Raw genomic sequence first — 20,702 nt, forward strand, 5'->3', positions numbered from 1 at the left:
CCCTGTCATTCACACATGCTCTCTGCGGACACTGGAGTTTAGAATCTCCTATGGTGGAGAGTCGCGTTGAGGGGAAGAATCAGCCAGACAGGTCTTTGTCCTTCCTCTATTGTTTGTTGACTATTTAACTTTGGACAAATCTTAGTCTCTGAGTCTACATCTATGGCATGGGGCAATAAGGCCATCTACATTGTATGTTTCTGGGGATTATGTTTTATGACTCCCCGTAAACCTGAAACAGAGCAGGCGCAGAGTAAATGCGTAGTATTATTCTCATGTTTGTGGTTTAATAACAACAGCTAATTGTTTTTTGATCACTCACAATGTTCCCAGTCCTATGCTAAGTGCTTTGCAAGCACACCTTACAACAGCCCTGTGTGGGAAGTGCGATCATTGCCTCATTTCAGAGGAGGAACTGGAGGGCCTGGGAGGTTGAGTGACCTGTCCAAGGTCATCAAATGTTGGGGCTGGGAAGTGAACTCAAGTCTGTGTGACTACACAGCCCATATCCCTCCTGTGTTAGTCTGTTCTCACACTACTATAAGGACATACCTGAGACTGGGTGATTTATAAAGGAAAGAGGCTTAATTGACTCACAGTTCCACATGGCTGGGGAGGCCTCACAATCATGGTGGATGGAAAAGGAGAAGCAACGGTACATCTAACATGGTGGCAGGCAAGAGAGCATGTGCAGGGGAACTCCCCTTTATAAAACCATCAGATCTCGTTAGACTTATTTGCTATCGCAAGAACGGCACAGGAAAAGCCCGCCCCCATGATTCAATTACATCCTACCAGATCCCTCCTACAACACATGGGGATTATGGGAGCTACAATTCAAGATGAGATTTGAGTGAGGACACAGCCAAATCATGTCATTTCCCAACAGGTTGGACTGCTTACTACCCCACGTGGCCTCAAAAAACTCGTCACTCCTTTACAAACCCAGTCACCCCAGAACTTTAGAACAAGGTTTCTGACTTACTCCTTGCAATGGGCTAAATAATGACTCCCAAAGATATGAGGGTTTAATCTCCAGAACCTATAAATATTACCTTATTTGGAAAATGGTTCTTGGCAGATGTGATAAGTTAAGGATATGGACATACAGAGATTATCTAGACTATCTGAGTGGGTGTACTGGTTAGGGCTCTTCAGAGGACAGAGACAATAGGATATATATATATATATAAAAGGGAGTTTATTAGGGAGAATTGGCTTACATGATTACAAGGTGAAGTCCCATGATAGGCTGTCTGCAAACTGGGGAAAGAGAGAAGCTACTTACATAGCTTAGTCCAAATCCAAAAGCCTCAAAACTAGAGAAGCTGACAGTACAGGCCCTAGTCTCAGGCCAAAGGTCCAAGAGCCCCTGAGAGGCTGCTGGTGCAAGTCCCAGAGTCCAAAGGTCAACAAACCCAAGTCTGGTGTCCAAAGGCAGGAGGAGAGGAAGCCGAGAGGAAGAGAGAGACCAAACAGACTCAGCAAGCAAACTGCTGTTCTTCCACCTGCTTTGTTCTAGCTGCACTGGCAGCCAATTGCATGGTGCCCATCCACACTGAGGGTGGGTCTTCCTCTAACAAACAGTCAAACACTGACTCAAATGTCAGTCTCCTCTGGCAACACCCTCACAGACACACCCAGAAACAATGCTTCACCAGCCATCTATGCAGTCCTTAATCTTGTCGAGTTGACATCTAATAGTAACCATGACAGTGGGCTCTAAATGCAATCACGTGTATCCTTATAAAAAAAAAAAAGGCAGATGGAGATTTGAAGAGGTATACAGAGGAGAAGACAATGTGAAGATGGAGGAGAGAGAAATTTGGCCTTCAAGATTGGAGTGATTGATATAGTTTGGATGTTTGTCCCCTCCAAATCTCAGGTTGAAATGTGATCCTTCATGTTGGAGGTGGGGCTTGGTGGGAGGTACTTGGATCATGGGGGCAGATCCCTCATGACTGGCTTGGTGCCCTTTGCACGGTAATGAGTGAGTTCTCACTGTTAGTTCACACGAGAGCTGGTTGTTTAAAAGAAATGCCATTTGACCCAGCAGTCCCATTACTGAGTATATACCCAAAGGATTATAAATTGTTCTATTATAAAGACACATACACACGTATGTTCATTCTGGCACTGTTTACAAAAACAAAGACTTGGAACCAACCGAAATGTCCATCAATGATAGACTGGATAAAGAAAATGTGGCACATATACACCAGGGAATACTGTGCAACCATAAAAAAGGGTGAGTTCATGTCTTTTGCAGGGACGTGAATGAATCTGGAAACCATCATTCTCAGCAAACTGACACAAGAACAGAAAACCAAACACCATATGTTCTCACTCACAGGCAGATGTTGAACAATGAGAACACATGGACACAGGGAGGAGAACATCACACACTGGGGTCTGTTGCGGGTGGGGAGCTAGGGGAGGGAAAACATTGGGAGAAATGCCTCATGTAGGTGACAGGGGGATGGACGCAGCAAACCATCATGGCATGTGTGTACCTATGCAACAATCCTGCAAGATCTGCACATGTGCCCCGGAACTTAAAGTACAATAAAAAAATAAATAATAAATAAATAAAAGAGCATGGCATCTCTCTTGCTCCCTCTCTTTGCCATGTGACATGCCTCCTCCCCCTTCACCTTCCACCATGATTGGAAGGTTCCTGAAGCCCTCACTAGAAGCAGATGCCGGTGCTATGCTTGTACAGTCTGCAGAACCATGAGCCCAATAAGCCTCTTTTCCTTATAAATCAACCAGTCTCAGGTATTCCTTTATAACAATACAAAATGCACTAAGATGGTAATGCCGCCAGAAGCCAAGGAATGCCAACAGCCACCAAAAGCTGGAAAAGGCAAGAAAGGATTCTCACCAGACATATGGTGGCTCACACTTGTAATCCCGGCACTTTGGGAGGCCGAGATGGATGGACTGCCTGAGCTCAAGAGTTTGAGACCAGCCTGGGCAACATGGTAAAAGCCTGTCTCTATCAAAAATACAAAAAATTAGCCTGGTGTGTTTGTGCATGTCTGTGGTCCCAGGTTCTCAGGAGGCTCAGGTGGGAAAATCACTTGAGCCTGGGAGGTGGAGGTTGCAGTGAGCCGAGATTTCACCACTGCACTCCAACCTGGGTGACAAAGTGAGACTCCCATCTCAAAAAAAAAAAAAAAAGAAAAGGAAAGAAAAGAAAGGATTCTTTCTAGAGCCTAAGAAGGGAACATGGCCCTTCTAACACCTTGGTTTTGCCCTAGCAAAACTGTTTTCAGACTTCTGACCTCCAGAACTCTGAGAGAAGAAATGTGTGTTGTTTTCTGCCACCAAGTTTGCGGCAATTTATTACAGTAACCACCAGAAGTTCATACCAATTTTGGCACCTAGAGGGGGAGTGCTACTGTAGCAAATACCTAAAAATGTGAAGGTGGCTTTAAAATTGAATAATGGCTGGGTAGGGGCCAGAAGAATGTTGAAGAACTTGATAGAAAAAGCCTCGATTTACGTGAACAGACTGTTGGTAGAAATGCAAACATTGAAGGCAGTTCTGATGAGGGCTCAGAAAGAAGTGAGGAACATGGGAAAGAAAGCCAATATCGTCTTCAAGAACACAGACATCATCATAAGCAGAATGCTGGTAGAAACAGAAACATCAAAGGTGTGTTAATAAGGGCTCAGAAGGAAATGAGGAGCATGTTATCGGAAACCAGAGGAAAGGCAACCCTAGTTACATACTGACAGAAAACTTAACTGAATGGTGTCCTACAGTTATGTGGAAAGTAGAAATTACAAGCAATGTGTGTTATTTATCTGAAATCCAAAGAGAAATTGTAAGTGATGATCTTGGATATTTACCTAAAGAGGTATTACAAGCAAAGTGTTAAGGGTATGGCCTGATTTCATCTTGCTGCTTATAGTAAAATGTGAGAGGAAAGAGATAAACTGAGGAAAGGACAATTAAGCAAAAAGGATCCAGGACTTGGTGATTTGGGAAATTCTCAGCCTATCAACATGGCATCACGCCTGTAATCCCAGCACTTTGGGAGGCCAAGGCAGGCAGATCACGTGGTCAGGAGATCGAGATTATCCTGGCCAACACAGTGAAACCTGGTCTCTACTAAAAATACAAAAAATTAGCCAGACATGGTGGCACATGCCTGTAGTCCTAACTACTTGGGAAGCTGAGGCAGGAGAATTGCTTGAACCCGGGAGGTGGAGATTGCAGTGAGCCGAGATTACACCACTGCACTCCAGCCTGGGCAACAGAGTGAGACTCCGTCAAAAAAAAAAAAAAAATGCAAAAGACACTAAACTTAAGAGAGGCACTGTCAGGAATCATGCTCTAGAGAGAAAGTCAAGAATGTTTGCTAGTGCTGAAGAGATTAGGCACGTGACTCAAGGAGCTCTTCCACTGTGCTCAGCCATAGCCAGTAATAGAAATGATATTATCTGGGAAAGATACGCAAAGGACCTGCTGGTCTAAAGGTGTGAATCCCTATGACGTACATTCTGAGAGGAGGGCCATAGGACCAGAGGGAGAGCTTCAAGCTACAGAGGATTATTCTGAGTCCTTGAAACGAAATGGAATTTGTCTTGCTAGATTTCAAAATGGTTGGAAGCAGCGACTGCTTCCTTTCTTCCATTTTCTCCTATTTGAAATGAAAATATCTGTAACTACTAGCCTACACTTGTCCCGCCACTATGTTTTTGGAACAGATAACTTGTTTTCTAGTGTCACAAATTCACAGCAGGAAAATTTTGCCCCAGGATGTTTCATAACCAGAGTCTCACCCATACCTATTTTAGATGAGGAGATCTGATGCTTTTGAGCTGATTGTATTTGGATAAGATAGTGGACTTCAGCTAATGTGGCACGGGTTGAGACATTTGAGGATTTGGGGATGGGGTGCATGTATTTTGCATGTGGGAGAGATGTGAATCCTTGGGGGCCAGAGGGCAGACTGTGGTAGACTGAATAATGCCCCTCCAAAAGAAAGCCACATCATAACCCCTGGAACCTGTGAGTGTTAACGCACAACAGCAAAAGTGATTATGTTAAAGATCTTGAGATGGGGAGATTCTCCTGGATTATCTGGGTGGGCCCTAAATGTAAGAATGAGTGTTCTTATCAGATTGAGGCAGGGAGATCTGACACAGACGTAAGAGAAGAAGGCAGTATGACTGCCATGGTTTGAATGTCCCCGCCAAAACTTGTGTTGAAATTTATCTGCCATTGTAACAATATTAAGAGGTGAAGCTGTTAGGAAATGATTAATGCCATTATCACAAGAGCGGATTAGCTATCACCAGACTGGATTTGTTATAAAAGGGAGCTTAGGCACATTTTCTCTGTCTGTCTCCTGCACGTGCTTTTGTTTTGCCTTTCATCCTTCCAGCATGGGACAACCCTCACCAGTTACCAGCACCACACTCCTGGACTCCCCCCAGCCTCTTGAACTGTACTCCAAATAAACTTCTATCCTTTATAAATCACCCAGTTTGTGGTACTCCATTATAGTAACAGAAAACAAACGAAGGCAATGACCGTGGAGATAGAGATTAGAGTGATGCAGCCACGTATTAGTCCATTCCCACACTGCTATAACGAGCTGCCCGAGCTGGGTGCAGTAGCTCACACCTGTAATTCCAGCACTTTGGGAGGCTGAGGCAGGAGGATCACCTGAGGTCAGGAGTTCAAGACCAGCCTGGCCAACATGGTGAAACCCCGTCTCTACTGAAAATACAAAATTAGCCGGGCATGGTGGTGGGCGCCTGTAGTCCCAGCTACCCAGAAGGCTGACACAGGAGAATCTCTAGAACCCAGGAGGTGGAGGTTGCAGTGAGCGGAGATCGTGCCACTGCACTCCAGGTTGGGTGACAGACAGAGCAAAACTCTGTCAAAAAAAAAAAAGAACTGCCCAAGACTGGGTAATTTATAAAGGAAAGAGATTTAATTGACTCACAGTTCCGCGTGGCTGGGGAAGTCTCAGGAAACTTAGAATCATGGTCAAAAGTGAAGAGGAGAGGAAGCAAGGACTTTCTTCACATGGTGCCAGGAGAGAGAAGTGCAAGCAGGGGAAATGCCAGATGCTTATAAAACCATCAGATCTCATGAGAACTCACTCACTGTCACAAGAACAGCATGGGGAAAACTGCCCCCATGGGGATTTGTAATCCTCAGGGATTACAATTTGAGATGAGATTTGGGTGGGGGAAAAGAGCCAAACCATATCAAGCCACAAACCAAGAAATGCGGGCAATCACCAGAAGCTGGAAGAGGCAAGGAACAGATTCTCTTCTAGAGCCTCTGGAGGAGTGCAGCCCCGCTGACAACTTGATTTCAACTCAGTGAAGCTGATTTCAGATTTCTGGCCTCCAAAATTGTGAAAGAACAAATTTATGTTGTTTATGCCACAAAGTTTGTGGTGATTTGTTATAGCAGCAGGAGGGAATTTGAGGTGACTGTAAGTATGCAAATTATGTTAAAGAACCTTTGCAGTTGTAAGATGCATTCATTCATTCAACAAATATTCGAGGCAATATAGTAGAGTAATTAAAAGCACAGACTTTGAGACCGGGTGCAGGGTGGTTCACTCCTGTAATCTGTGTTTTGGGAGGCCAAGGTAGGAGGATTGCTTGAGGCCAGGAGTTCCTTCCAGATCAGCAGGGGCAACATAGCAGGACCCCATCTCTAGAAAAAAAAGTTTTAATTAAAAATAAATAAATACATAAATAAAAGCACAGGCTTTGGACTCAATTCATCTTGGGGGTGAATCCCAGCTGTGCCACCCACTGACTATGTGACCTTGAGCAGACTGCTTAATTCTCTGAGCCTCAGTCTCAACATCTGCAGACTGGGGATGATAATAGTATTTAACTCAAAGGAAGATTGTGGAAATTAATGGGAAGATGCACATAAAGGGCTTTGTGCTGGGCACAAGGGCCACTGCCCTGTCCCTGCACTAAGAGAGCTCACTGTCATTCTGGGAGAATCTTAGAGAGATCAGGGCTGTTGATGGAAAGCCCAGCGAGAAATAGGGACTTGATGGAAGTGCTAGGGATGAGGGTAGGAGAGACTTACCAGAGAAACTGACTTATGAGCTCCCTGAGGAACACAGTAAGCCCTAATTACATATCCTTTTTAATACTATTATTGTACATATTATTAGTATCGAGGGGTAAAATATATTTCTGGTTCTTTGGTCTTCTAGAAAAAAACATATATGGAAGTGTTTTTTTTCTTTAGGTTTAAATTTCTTTAAAAAAAAACTTTTTAGGCTGGGCGCAGTGGCTCACACCTGTAATCCCAGCACTTAGGGAGGCCGAGGCGGGCGGATCACCTGAGGTCGGGAGTTCAAGACCAGCCTGACCAATATGGAGAAACCCCGTCTCTACTAAAATTACAAAATTAGCCAGGCTTGGTGGTGCATGCCTGTAATCCCAGCTACTCAGGAGGCTGAGGCAGAAGAATCACTTGAACCCGGGAGGCAGAGGTTGTGGTGAACCAAGGTTGTGCCACTGCACTCCAGCCTGGGCAATAAGAGAAACTCCATCTAAAAAAAAAAAACTTTTTATAGAGATGGGGCTTTCACTGTGTTGTCCAGATTGTTCTAGAACTCTTGGCCTCAAGTGATCCTTCCACCTCCTGCCTTAGCCTCTCAAAGTGTTGGGTGGCTCATGCCTGAGCCACTGGGACTGACTCGTTTAAATCAATCTTTCTTTCTTTTCTTTTCTTTCTCTCTCTCTCTCTCTCTCTATCTCTGTCTCTGTCTCTGTCTCTCTCTCTCTCTCTCTCTCTCTCTCTCTTAGACAAGATCTTGCCCTGTGGCCCACTTTCTCTCTCTTTTTTTTTTTAGACAAGATCTTGCTCTGTGGCTCAGATAGACAGCAGTGGCTGGATCATGCCTCACTGCAACCTTGTACTCCTGGGCTCAAGCGATCCTCCTACCTCAGCCCCCTGAGTAACTGGGACTACAGGCACATCACTCCGCCTTGCTAATTTTTTTATTTTTTGTAGAGATAAATTTCTTTTTTTTTTTGAGACAGGGTCTCGCTCTGTTGCCCAGGCTGGGGTACAGTTGCATGTCATGGCTCGCTGCCTCCCAGGTTCAAGCAATTCTCCTGCCTCAGCCTCCAGAACAGCTGGGATTACAGGTGCCCACCACCAAACCCGGCTAATTTTTGTACTTCTAGTAGAGACGAGGTTTCACCATGTTGCTCAGGCTGGTCTCAAACTCCTGACCTTATGATCCGCCCGCCTCGGCCTCCCAAAGTGCTAGGATTACAGGCGTGAGCCATTGCCCCGGCCGCCAAATTTCTTTTTTTCTTTTTTTTTTTTTCTTGATATGGAGTCTCAATCTATCGCCAGACTGGAGTGCAGTGGTGAGATCTCGGCTCACTGCAACCTCTGCCTCCCAGGTTCAAGCGATTCCCCTGCCTCAGCCTCCCAAGTAGCTGGCATTACAGGAGTGCATCGACACGCCTGGCTAATTTTTTTGTATTTTAGTAGAGACGGGGTTTCACCATGTTGGCCAGGATGGTCTCAATCTCCTGACCTCGTGATCCGCCCGCCTCAGCCTCCCAAAGTGCTGGGATTACAGGTGTGAGCCACTGCGCCTGGCCTGCCAAATTTCTTGTTACTACAGAGTTCCTAGGAAAAATTCCATACCTGAAAAAGTTAGAAACTGATAGGAAGAATTTAAGATGGCAACCTGCCTCATACACGCTGTTTATCGAAACTAAATAACAAATGCACGGGTCGCGGGAGTGGGGTGCAGGGAGAATCGAAAGAGAAAATAAGAGCATGCGTACTCTGAACTTGGAGTAGCCAATCCCAAGAGATGCTTTAGGCGGGATAATCGGAGTATCCTGTCCCCGGGCCCTGAACGCACAGACCCCACACCTGCTGTGCTTGTCCCGCCTACTGTTCTGACTTCTGACTGACCAGATGGAGTTCACTCCCCACCCTGATTGGTCCATCATCTTTGGGCGGTTACTTTGCAGAATATTATCTCCTCCTACAGCCATACTTAACTGCCGTTTCTGCCGACCTCGCATCTTGCTGGAGACATCGCCTTCACTGTCGTAGGCCTTGCCACCGCTGCTTTGTCTCTGAGGTAGGTTTTCTTTTAGGAACACCCTAGATAGGCTAAGGGGGACAGATAGAAAAGCGGGAAGCCTCTTGAGACCCCTCAAGTCCTTGGGGTTCTGGAAATCTTGAGTACAAAGACGGCTAGTCCTCTAGCCTTTCAGGACCGCCATGATGGAGGATTCTCCCGCCTCGGCCTCAGGTCTACAGGCCCGTGCCATCCCGGCCCCGCGAATTTATTTTTTTGTATTTTAATAGAGACGGGGTTTTGCTCTGTTGGTCAGGACAGTCACAACCTCGTAGGCTCAAGCAGTCCTCCTGCCTCGGCCTGTGGACTGCAGACATGCACCACCTCGCCCCCACTAAGGTTTTTTTTTTCCCTGTTTTTCGTTAGGTGAGTTGTTACACAATCCTCAGCAGATCCAGACTTCCATGGCCACCGTCCTGCTTGTTTTTTATTTTTTTGGTAGAAACGGTTTCGCTATATCGGCCAGAATGGTCTCGGCCTTCTAGTCTCAAGCTATGCTCCTGCCTCGGCCTCTGGACTGCAGACATGCACCACCCTGCCCATGGCATTTTTTTTTTTTTAAGTGGAAACCGGGTTTCGCTACGTTGGCCAGGCTGGCCTTGGCTTCGGGCCTCAAGCAATCCTCCCGCCTCGGCCACGGAACTGCAGTTGCGCACCACCCCGCCCCCACTAAGGTTTTTTTTTCCTGTTTTTCGTTAGGTGAGTTGTTACACAATCCTCAGCAGATCCAGACTTCCATGGCCACCGTCCTGCTTGTTTTTTATTTTTTTAGTAGAAACGGTTTCGCTATATCGGCCAGAATGGTCTCGGCCTTCTAGTCTCAAGCTATGCTCCTGCCTCGGCCTCTGGACTGCAGACATGCACCACCCTGCCCATGGCATTTTTTTTTTTTTTTTTTAGTGGAAACTGGGTTTGCCATGTTGGCCAGGCTGGCCTCAACCTCTTGGGCTCAAGGGCTACTCCCACCTTGGCCTCAGGACTACAGGCATGTGCCATTCCGCCCCTGCTACTGCTAGTTGTTTTTTTTTTTTTTTTTTTTTTTTTCTGTAGAGATGGGATTTTGCTGCGTTGCCCAGGCTGGTCTCACCTCCTGGGCCCAAGCAATCCTCCCACCTCAGCCTTGGAACTACAGGCCGGAGCCACCCTGCCCACGGTACATTTTTGTTGTTATTGTTAGTAGAAATGGGATTTCCCTGTGTTGGCCAGGCTGGCTTTGACCTCCTCTTTCCTGTCTTCTGGTCTCAAACAATCCTCCCACCTCAGCCTTGGGACTATAGGCGAACACCACCCTGCCCCTACTGATATTTTTTATTTATTTATTTATTTATTTTTTGAGACGGAGTCTCACTCTGTCGCCACGGTGGAGTGCAATGGCGTCATCTAGGCTCACTGCAACCTCTGCCTCCCAGGTTCAAGTGATTCTCCTGCCTCAGCCTCCCAAGCAGCTGGAACTACAGGCGTGCGCCACCACTTCCAGCTAATTTTTGTAGTTTTAGTAGAGACGGGGTTTTACCATGTTGGCCAGTATTGTCTCGATCTCTTGATCTTGGGATCCCCCTGCCTCGGCCTCCCAAAGTGCTGGGATGTTAGAGGCCTACACCACCAACCCCAGCTAATTTTTTTTTTTTTTGTAGAGATGGGCTTTTTGCTGTTTTCCAGGCTGGTCTTGACCTCCTGGACTCAAGTGATCTGCATGCCTTGGCCTCCCAAAGTGCTGGGATTACAGGCCTGAGCCACTGCACCTGGCTGATTGCTGCATCTTGAAATGCCCCATATTCTCTCCAAGTGATGGCAGGCTCTCGTAGTCTTGGAGATTCTAGCTCTCTTCCTCCTATTAATTTACACATAACCCAGTAATAGCCTCTAAATCCATTCATATTAGCAATGTTCATTTCTCTCATTTCTCTTTAACGGAACAGAATCCCCCATCCCTCTGCCTGATCAGATCCATCACCAGAGAGACCATGTGATCTCTGGGACTCACTTCCCTTCCTTTAGTGAGTTGAGGTGTCAGAACGCCCCCACTCAATAAAATTACACAGCCATGTCCCTGCCTCCCCAACAAGGGTCTGTACATCTTTTACGGTAAGTCTACCTCTAGGGAAATGACAACAACAGTAGCCAACCCCCTCCCAAAGACTCAAGGCTGCTTTGCCCTTAGGAAAGCTGTCATCCCCAATCAATACTTCTCCCTGAGACCCTTGACTCCCTGTTTTCATCTGACTTCTCCCCATGTCCTTACTCGGGGATGCCACAGATGGAGAAATGCAGCACCTGACTCCAGGTGACTGCGGCCGGCCTTCAGTGATTTCCCCCACCACAGGGCCTTTAACTCAGGCTGTTTCTCTTACAGGTCAGACTACTCCTGGAGCCATGAACAGAGATGACAACAGCTCTGCAAAGAAACCTGGTGATGATGAGCAAATATTAGAGGATAAATGCGAGGTGAGGTGACCTGGAGGGGCAGAGTAGTGGCCCAGGGGACAGTGTAGGGTGGCCAAGTTTCTGAGGAGGGGAAGACAGAGGTGCTGGGGACAAGGAGCAGGGTCTCTGGGAGATTTGGGCCCTTGGGAGTCTCCCACCCTGGCTCTGTCATCACCTAGCATCCTTGAGGACAAGTCTGTTACCTGGCACTACATTAGGTGACTCTCAGTCCATTCTGGAAGGTGGAAAGAGAGCCTGCCAGCAATATTGAAGCCCTACTGTGTGCCAGGGGAGAATCTAGGGAAGATTGCCCGTGCCGTCTCAGTTAGCTGTGGCATCAACCAGGAGGGATTACCATCCCCACATCCAGCACACAGGAAGCAGTTCCCCCTGGATGGCAGAAATGCCTAGCTGAGTGACTGCCAGAATTTCTTTTCCTTTTTATTTTCTAGGACTTTGATGATATTGCCCAATACTTCTCTAAGAACGAGTGGGAAAAGCTGAAATACTCGGAGAAAAGCACCTATGCGTACATAAAGGAGAACTATGAGTCCTTGCGTAGACTAGGTAACAAAGTTCTAGATACAGCCAAGTCTGGGGACACATGAGCATCCCTTTTCCTGCTTTGGCTACTTCTCAGGCTGCCGAAAGTACCCCACATTTTCCTTTTGTGCGGGGAAAAATCCCAAGCCAGCTTCTGGGTGTTCTGCTCCTCTGTAGCCTGTCAGGGCTGAGGGCAGGGACTGGCCAGTGGAGCTCATACCTGGACCTGCGTGGTTCCCCCGTAGGCACCTGTTCTGATGAGTACAACTGTCCATGGCATCCTGGCCCCCCACCCTTGGCTTCTCTCTCTCTCTCAGCTTCTCTCTCTCTCTCTTTTTTTTTTTTTTTTTTTGAGTCAGTCTCGCTCTGTCACCCAGGCTAGAGTGCGGTAGTGCAGTCATAGCTCAACTACAGCCTCGAACTCCTGCAGCAATCCTTCTGCCCCAGACTCTGGAGTAGCTGGGCTACAGGCATGTGCCACCATGCCCAACTAATTTTATTTTGTTTTGTAGATATGGTGGTCTTTATGTTGCCCAGGTTTGTCTTGAGCTCTTGGCTTCAAGCAGTCCTCCCGCCTCAGCCTCCCAAAGTGCTGGTACTACAGACGTGAGCCACCGTGCCAGGCCTAAGCTTGTCTCTTAAGGAATAAGCATTTTGCTTCTTTCTAGGTTTCCACATCCCCCTCCCATTTTTCATGCATAGTAAATGGACCGAAAACTTCTGGGAGGATGATTCTCATAGAGACTCTAACCCTGGGCATCTGGGTGAGTAGATGGAAAGGGCTGGAAAGGGTCTCCTCAAGCCCAGCTGCTTTTCTGCTCAGCTACCTGGGAAAGATACTCAGGCATTTGCCTCCTCATACACATCAGGGCTGAGTGAAAAAAAATGCATTCAGAAAGTTCTACAGAGGTCACTCATATAAAATTCTAAAACATGCAAAACAAGAATATATATTGTTATGGATAATAAATAAGTAAATGGTAAATGTATTAAAACATAAATGCGAATAAAAAGCCGTCAAACTCAGGAGACTGGCTATAAGTGGAGGAGGGAGGGTAGGGATTGGTGAGGGCTGCACAGACAGCTTCAACTGTGTCTTGTTTATAGTGGTTTTGGGGGTTTTGGTTTTTGTGGGGTTTTTTTTTGTTGTTTTTTTTTGTTTTTCTTTTTTTGAGATGGAGTCTTGCTCTGTCGCCAGGCTGGAGTGCAGTGGCACAATGTCAGCTGACTGCAACCTCCGCCTCCCGGGTTCAAGCGATTCTTCTGCCTCAGCCTCCCAAGTAGCTGGGATTAGAGGCACCCGCCACCACACCCGGCTAATTATTGTATTTTTAGTAGAGACAGGGTTTCACCATATTGGTCAGGCTGGTCTCGAACTCCTGACCTTGTGATCCGCCCTCCTTGGCCTCCCAAAGTGCTGGATTACAGGTGTGAGCCACTGCGTCTGGCCTGTTTACAGTGTTTCTAATATTCTGAATAAATAAATCAGATCTAACATAGTTGTGGGATAATGTTGAGATCTGACTGGACTCAACATTATTCCACATACTTTTCTGTGTGTTTGAAATACTTCTTTTAGGCCGGGCATGGTGGCTCATGCCTGTAATCCCAGCACTTTGGGAGGCCAAGGCGGGTGGATCACGAGGTCAAGAGATCGAGACCATCCTGGTCAACAAGGTGAAACCCCGTCTCTATTAAAAATACAAAAAAATTAGCTGGGCATGGTGGCACGTGCCTGTAGTCCCAGCTACTCGGGAGGCTGAGGCAGGAGAATTGCTTGAACCCAGGAAGCAGAGGTTGCGGTGAACCGAGATCGCGCCATTGCACTCCAGCCTGGGTAACGAGTGAAACTCCATCTCAAAAAAAAAAAAAAAAAAAAAGTTGAAAGTGAAAAGAAAATGTTAAAAGTGAAAAGAAAATGTTAAAAGTGTAGATGTGCCAAAAACTACCAGAGTTTGTTTCATTAACAGCATGTAGGTATTGGATAAATTTCTTATGAAAGAGGATGATAAACACATTATGTAACAAAGATTGCTGTTTATCTGTATTTTATCAAAACCAAATAGTCTTCTCATTCCCAGACAACCCCGATTCTCCATGTTGAGCTTGGAAGAGAGTTTGAACGAGTGATCCCTCATCCAACATACAGAGAGCTTTCCCACTAGTCAGTGAGCAGAGATAATGTAGGGTGAAAAAAGATTTCAGGTTAGAGATCTTTGTGCATTTCAGTATATAAATGGGACATATGTGTTTACTTGCTCTTCTGCTCTGACAACACAATTATAAGACAAGGTTGGAATGTCCCAACTGTCCGGTAGACCTATTACTCCCCAGCTAAACAAGCCAGATTCTACAATCTCCCATAATCACTGTAAGAGGTGTGAAAATTCAGTGCTTGAGTATCTGCCAGGTTTCTGACATTAAAGGAGTGTCTTTCTACTGAAAGTATTTCAGAGCCACTGGACTAAATCATCCACGGTTCATCACACATTTCACAGCTTAATTGACATACCATAAGATTCACCCATTTTAAGTGTACAGTGACTTTTAGTTGTTGCACATTTTGAGTGGATACAATTCAGATTCCCAACCAATTTAATCATTTGGGGAAAAGTAAAAGACATGTAATGGAATAAGATGAGACCGTGATGGGTTTATTCCCCTTTGCTAAACGATGAGAAGGAAAATTCTGAGTTGATGCCACAGCTAAAGTGCACCAACCATTGCTAAAGATAACTGAGAAGCAAATCTCAACTCCTCAACAATGAGTGGACTCGTAACCCTCTGCTGCAGAATACCCTGATGCTGTGGAAGTCTCTCTAGAGTTTGGAAATATTTACTGACAAAGAAAAATTCTGATATATTCTCTTTCAGTTGAAAGTCATACGATGACTTTTGGCCTGTTCCAGGGACTCTTCCCGCAGGTGAGTATCTCCCAGATCTGAAGTACCAAAGAACCTTTGTCCCTCCATGGTTGTAAACACTGGTAAGAGTGGAAGAATATCAAAAATGCCCTCACTGCCTCCTTCTCCCCGTGTTTATCACAACACCTGATGTAGCATCGATGGCTTGATAATACTAACAAACAGTTGAGATGGTTAATACTTCTTTTATTTTCATAGTGATGCCAGATATTATATTAAGCAGTTCACATGGATTAATTTATCTAATCCTTAAGAAAACCTCCATGACGTTGTTTCTATTATTATCTCCAAATAATGAGTCACACACTTCAGTTGTCATCCATATAAAAGCCATGCGACTTGGTGCAAATCTTCTATTTCTCTGAGCTCCAGATTCCTGGTCCATTAACTGGAAGTAAAGAATCATAGTTGGCCAGGCACCATGGCTCACATCTGTAATCCCAGTACTTTGGGAGGCCGAGGTGGGCACATCACGAGGTCAGGAGATCGAGATCATCCTGGCTAACACTGTGAAACCCTGTCTCTATTAAAAATACAAAAAATTAGCCGGGCGTAGTGGCATGTGCCTGTAGTCCCAGCTACTCCAGAGGCTGAGGCAGAAGGATAGTTTTAACCTGGTAGGCAGAGATTGCAGTGAGCCAAGATTGCGCCAGTGCACTCCAGCCTGGGCGACAGAGCAAGACTCTGTCTCCAAAAGAAAGAAAAAAGAATCGTAGTTCATGTTATAGATCATAGTTAGCAGAAAAATAATAAAATGAGGCTATCGTGGTACAGAGATAGATGTTAAATAATTTACCTGAGGCACAGTAGCAGTGATAGTCTAATCCAGAGCTCCAAGCCATTTAAAGCTCATTCACGTTTTCATTTGTTGATGAAGTTCAGCTGTTGCTCACCAGGGCTTTACCCCATAGGGCCTGCTGGTGCTTCCATTTAGACACCCACTCTGCAACGGAAAGGACCAGCTGGCCTCTGCTCTGTTTACTGGGGCCATTCACATGGATTAGGAATCACTTTCCTATTGGCCCCTCCCTACTGTGAGCTGCTTGAGGGCCTTGTCTGCACCTGGGGCATCTGGGAAGCCCCAGTCCCAGCCCGAGGGATCCCTCAGAGGCTCCTGAATGAGTGACCCCACAACTGCAGATTCAACTCTTAGAGGGTAAAGGGATCTGGGAGTTGGGTTGCCAGTGTGGAGACCAAATTCAAAGAAGGATCATGAAAGATAATAACTTTTATTATTACATTCAAACAGTGTTTACCAGCTCAGAGAGGACTTTCCTTTAGCCTATTTTACATGTATTGTTTCACTATTTCATAAACGAGGAAGCTGAATAAAGTACCTTGAGACTGTTGGTCAGTGACACATCCCAGTGCAACCAAAGTTGGTATGAGTGCCACCTCAGTTAATTCCTCTTTCACTGTTGGTGCCTCGGTAGGGGGTATGCCATATCCGGTACTGCTTTCTTTGCTGCCTAGACTAATTTCTGCAAACCATTTATTTGCCTCTCCATTCCCTGTATCCATCTCCCTACAGCATCTTTTCCAGCGGTGTTTTGTCCCCTCTCTCTGTTTTTACATTTACTCGACAGCTGTCTACAAGCTTATATGGGATACCTTGTATTTTATAGAAGCTCTTCCTTTTGTAGACCTTGTGAATTCTTAGAATGCCATTCTTTTCCAAATCTTCTGTACACCACACTCTCAATGACATGGAGACTTTTGCTGTTGGCAAGGATGTCAGTCTTAAAAGAGTGTGAAGATAAGCATTGTAGCCCTGGAAACCCCATTTGTTTAGGCCATTCTTTTCCCTTCTAACCTCCCAGGTTTCTCCTAATTTCGGTATGTATAACTCTCCCAGCGTTGTTGAGAACATTGATTAAGATAATGCCTGTGAAGACACTTTGTAAGCTCTAAAGCACTATAGAAATGCCACTGATACTGTTTATCTGTGACCTTCACATTACAAAGATCTTGCCCGGGGAGCCACCAGAGGAGAAAGAAAATGATTCGGAGGCAGTGCCAGAAACCTCTGGCACACAAAACGATGTGAAACCGCCGTGCTACCCACTGTGCACCTCGATGTACTCCTCCGAAAAGCCAAGTACCTCTGAGAAGATTGACAAGATACCTGGTAAGAGGAAATAATTTGGGAACAACCCCTCTGGCTTCCCTATGTTCAGGTGTGTGGGTTGGGTGTGTGGCATGGACCCCAGACAAGCCTGGGTCCAGGCTGGGCTGAGGAGCTCGCCCAGCTCCAGATGAGATGTTAGACATGACTTCCAGAGACACAGACTTGAGTTGTCATCCATATAAAAAACCGCGTGACTTGGGGCAAGTCTTCTAAATTTTTTGAGCTAGTCCATTCCTAGTCCATAAAATAGAAATAAAGAATCATAGTTGATAAATTGTTTGGAGGCATTAAATCAGGAAGGCCTGATGACATGAAAGGTGCTCAAGCAATTCTATCTGTGATAACCTGGGATCATATCTTACTCAGCTCAATGTCTGATAACCAATACAGCCTCAGAGATATTGCGGGTTTGGTTCCAGACCACTGCAATAAAGTGAGTCACACATTTTTTTTCGCAGTGCATGAAAACATTATGTTTACACAAAAATGTAGTCTACTAAGTGTGCAATAGCATTATGTCTAAAAATGTACATAGCTTAATTTTAAAGTAATTGTTTAAAATGCTAACAATCTTCTGAGTCTTCAGTGAGTCACACTCTCTTTGCTGGTGGAGGGTCTGGCCTCGGTGTTGATGGCTGCCGGCTGATCAAGGTGGTGGTTGCTGAAGGTTGGAGTGGCTGTGGCAGTTTCTTGAAAACAATGAAATCTGCCACATCGATTAGCTTTCCCTTTCATGAAAGATTTCTCTGTAGTATATGGTGCTGTTTGATAGCATTTTACCCACAGTAGAACTTCTTTCAAAGTTGAAGTCAATCCTCTCTAGCTATGAAAGTTCGAGACGGCATCTTCTTCCAATAGGCGGCTATTTTATCTATACTGAAAATCTGTTGTTTGGTGTAGCCCCCTTCATCAGTGATCTTAACTAGATCTTCCGGATAACTTGCTGCAGCTTCTCCATCAGCACTTGCTGTTTCACCTTGCATTTCTGTATTATGGAGACAGCTTCTTTCCTTAAACCTCACGAACCAACCTCTGCTAGCTTTACGCGTTTCTTCTGCAGCTTCTTCACCTCTCTCAGCTTTCATAGACTTGAAAAGTGTTTGGCTCTTGCTCTGAATTAGACTTTGGCTTAAAGAAATGTGGTGGCTAGTTTGATCTTCTATCCTGACCACTCAAACTTTCTCTATTTCAGCAGTAAGGCTGTTTTGCTTTCTTATTTGTGTGTTCACCAGAGTATTTGTGGTATCACCTTCAAGAACTTTTCCTTTGCATTCACAGCTTGGCTGTTTGGTGCAAGAGGTCTAGCTTTCAGCCTATCTTGGCTTTCGCCATGCCTTCCTCACTAAGCTTTGCCATTTCTAGCTTCTGATTTAAAGTGAGAGACATGCAATTCTTTCTTTTATTTGAACACTTCATTGAACACGGCCATTGTAGAGTTGTTAATTGTCCTAATTTCAGTATTGCTGTGTCTCAGGACATAGGGAGGCCCAAGAAAAAGAAGAGAGATGGTGAACAGCTCGTCGGTGGAGCAGTCAGAACACACACAACATTGATCGATTAAGTTTGTCATCTTTTATGGGTGCAGTTCCTGGTACCCCCAAAACAATTACACACAACAGGGTGACTATAGTCAATAATAACTTAATTGTACATTAAAAAATAACTAAAAGAGTCTAATTGAATTGTTTGTAACACAAAGGATAAATGCTTGAGGGGGTGGACACCTTATTTTCCATGATGTGATTATGATGCATTGCATGCCTGTATCAAAACATCTCCCGTACCCCGTAAGTATATACACCTACTGTGGACCCACAAACATAAAAAAAAATCATCTTAAAAGACTATAAAGCAATTACAATAATGACATCAAAGCTCACTGATCACAGATCACCATAGCAGATATAATGATAATGGAAAAGTATAAAATTGGTGAGAACTTCTTGCAGTATCTGTGAAGCACTGTAAAAATGTGGTGCTATAAAACAAGGTATGCCTGTGTGCCCTTAACAAATACCTGCCGAATGAAAGAAGGTATGGGTGAATGTTCCCATAAGTGAAGAGGCTGGGAATCTAAAGCTGACAGCGGAAGGAGCCCAAAGCTAAAACTTTAATTGGCATTTGGCCTGTATTGGTGTGGGTCTAAGGTCTTAGCCTTTCTAAGCCAGAGAATGTGGAAAACTGGATAAAGAAGGGCCATGGGCACTTGGGAGGAGGGAGGCAGCTCCTTCTTTTGAGAAAGCAGAGCCTAATACTCTCAAATCTACCCAACTCTGATATTCCAACTCTTCATTATAGAACCCAAAAGGGCGAAACATGCCTGGACCCATAGACTGCGTGAGAGAAAGACTCTGGTGATCTATGAAGAGATCAGCGACCCTGAGGAAGATGACGAATAACTCTGTAAGTGAATCTTCAGCTCATCCCCCACATCCCTGCAGATATGCAATTCTGTTACAGTACTGGTATCCCATCTTGTCACTTGTTCCCCAAATCATTCCCTTCTCATAATTTTCTGGGGTACAGCACTGAGGCTGAGTGGTGAGATTTCCCATACTCTTTCTACTCCCTGCCCTGAATATCCAGGGATCCTCCCTACCCAGGATGCTGTGGGTTCCCAAATCCCATGTCAGCCTCAGCCCTGATACGTGGGCCACACCTTCCTCTAGCCTAGGAATTGAGAAACCAGGTGAGGAGGTCACTGTGCCATGAGCACATTGTTCACTTCGAGGAACAGTGGAGGGTGTGTGCAGGGTCTGCAGGTCAAGAGTTGAGATTGAGTTATCGGGCAATGGGAACCCACTGCCACTTTTTTCCTTCTCCCTTCTTGCCTCAGCCTCAGGGATATGACACATGCCCATGACGAGAAGCAGAACTTGGTGACCTTTCGCTAACATGGGCATGGCTGCGAACACCTCGTCATCAGGCGTATAGCAAGTGTTCACAACAGTGAAAAGTTGAACATCATGTTTCTTAGTGTGCCAAGAATTTGATGGTAGCGTTTCCGTTGTATTTTCTTATAGTGTGCTATTGGTAGATACTAGAGTTTCCATTGATGAGCAAGATATACTTAATACATATTCCAATTTGTGTATCAATGCACCTACCTCAGAAAGCAAGTATTGTAGTATTGTCAGGTATTCTCTTCACAGAACAGCACTACCCTCCCAGATGTGATTACTGAGGGCTGTTCTGAGTGTTTAATTTCAGATTCTTTCCTCTGCATTTACACGCACACCACACACACACACAGCCCAAGTACCACTATAAGCATCTCCCATCTGCTTTTCCCCACTGCCATGTGTCCTGGTTAAGCCTCCCTCACTCTGTTTCCTGTTCAACATGCACTCCCTGCTGCAGACTTCCCTCAGTGATTCTCTGTATCTGCTGTATCTGTTACAGGTAATAAACATTTGCAAACTTTCCCCAGTTGTTTGTGCCTCTCATTATTGTGCACACAGCACCGTGCACGTGTGTATTTCTTTAGGACGGATTCTTAAAAGTGGAATTGCTGTGTCAAAGGAGTCATTTATTCAGTGAAAACCTAATGAATGCGTACTGCTG

The 20,702-nt window shown here is 45.3% G+C and overlaps 1 protein-coding gene across 1 annotated transcript; it reads left to right on the plus strand.

Annotated features, from left to right (window-relative positions):
* Positions 1-11,492: 11,492 nt before the first annotated feature.
* On the plus strand, positions 11,493-20,486 carry LOC105734531 (protein SSX4-like). The gene is made up of 7 exons (XM_064364563.1): positions 11,493-11,564; positions 11,996-12,110; positions 12,755-12,850; positions 14,961-15,010; positions 16,976-17,138; positions 19,437-19,541; positions 19,975-20,486. Exons 1-6 carry the CDS (start codon positions 11,493-11,495, stop codon positions 19,535-19,537), a joined length of 597 nt encoding a protein of 198 aa, XP_064220633.1. The 3' UTR covers positions 19,538-19,541; positions 19,975-20,486.
* The last annotated feature ends 216 nt before the right edge of the window (positions 20,487-20,702 follow it).

Source organism: Aotus nancymaae, unplaced genomic scaffold (assembly GCF_030222135.1).
Source record: "Aotus nancymaae isolate 86718 unplaced genomic scaffold, 86718_ANA_hifiasm-v0.15.2.pri h1tg000058l, whole genome shotgun sequence".
Taxonomy (NCBI): domain Eukaryota; kingdom Metazoa; phylum Chordata; class Mammalia; order Primates; family Aotidae; genus Aotus; species Aotus nancymaae.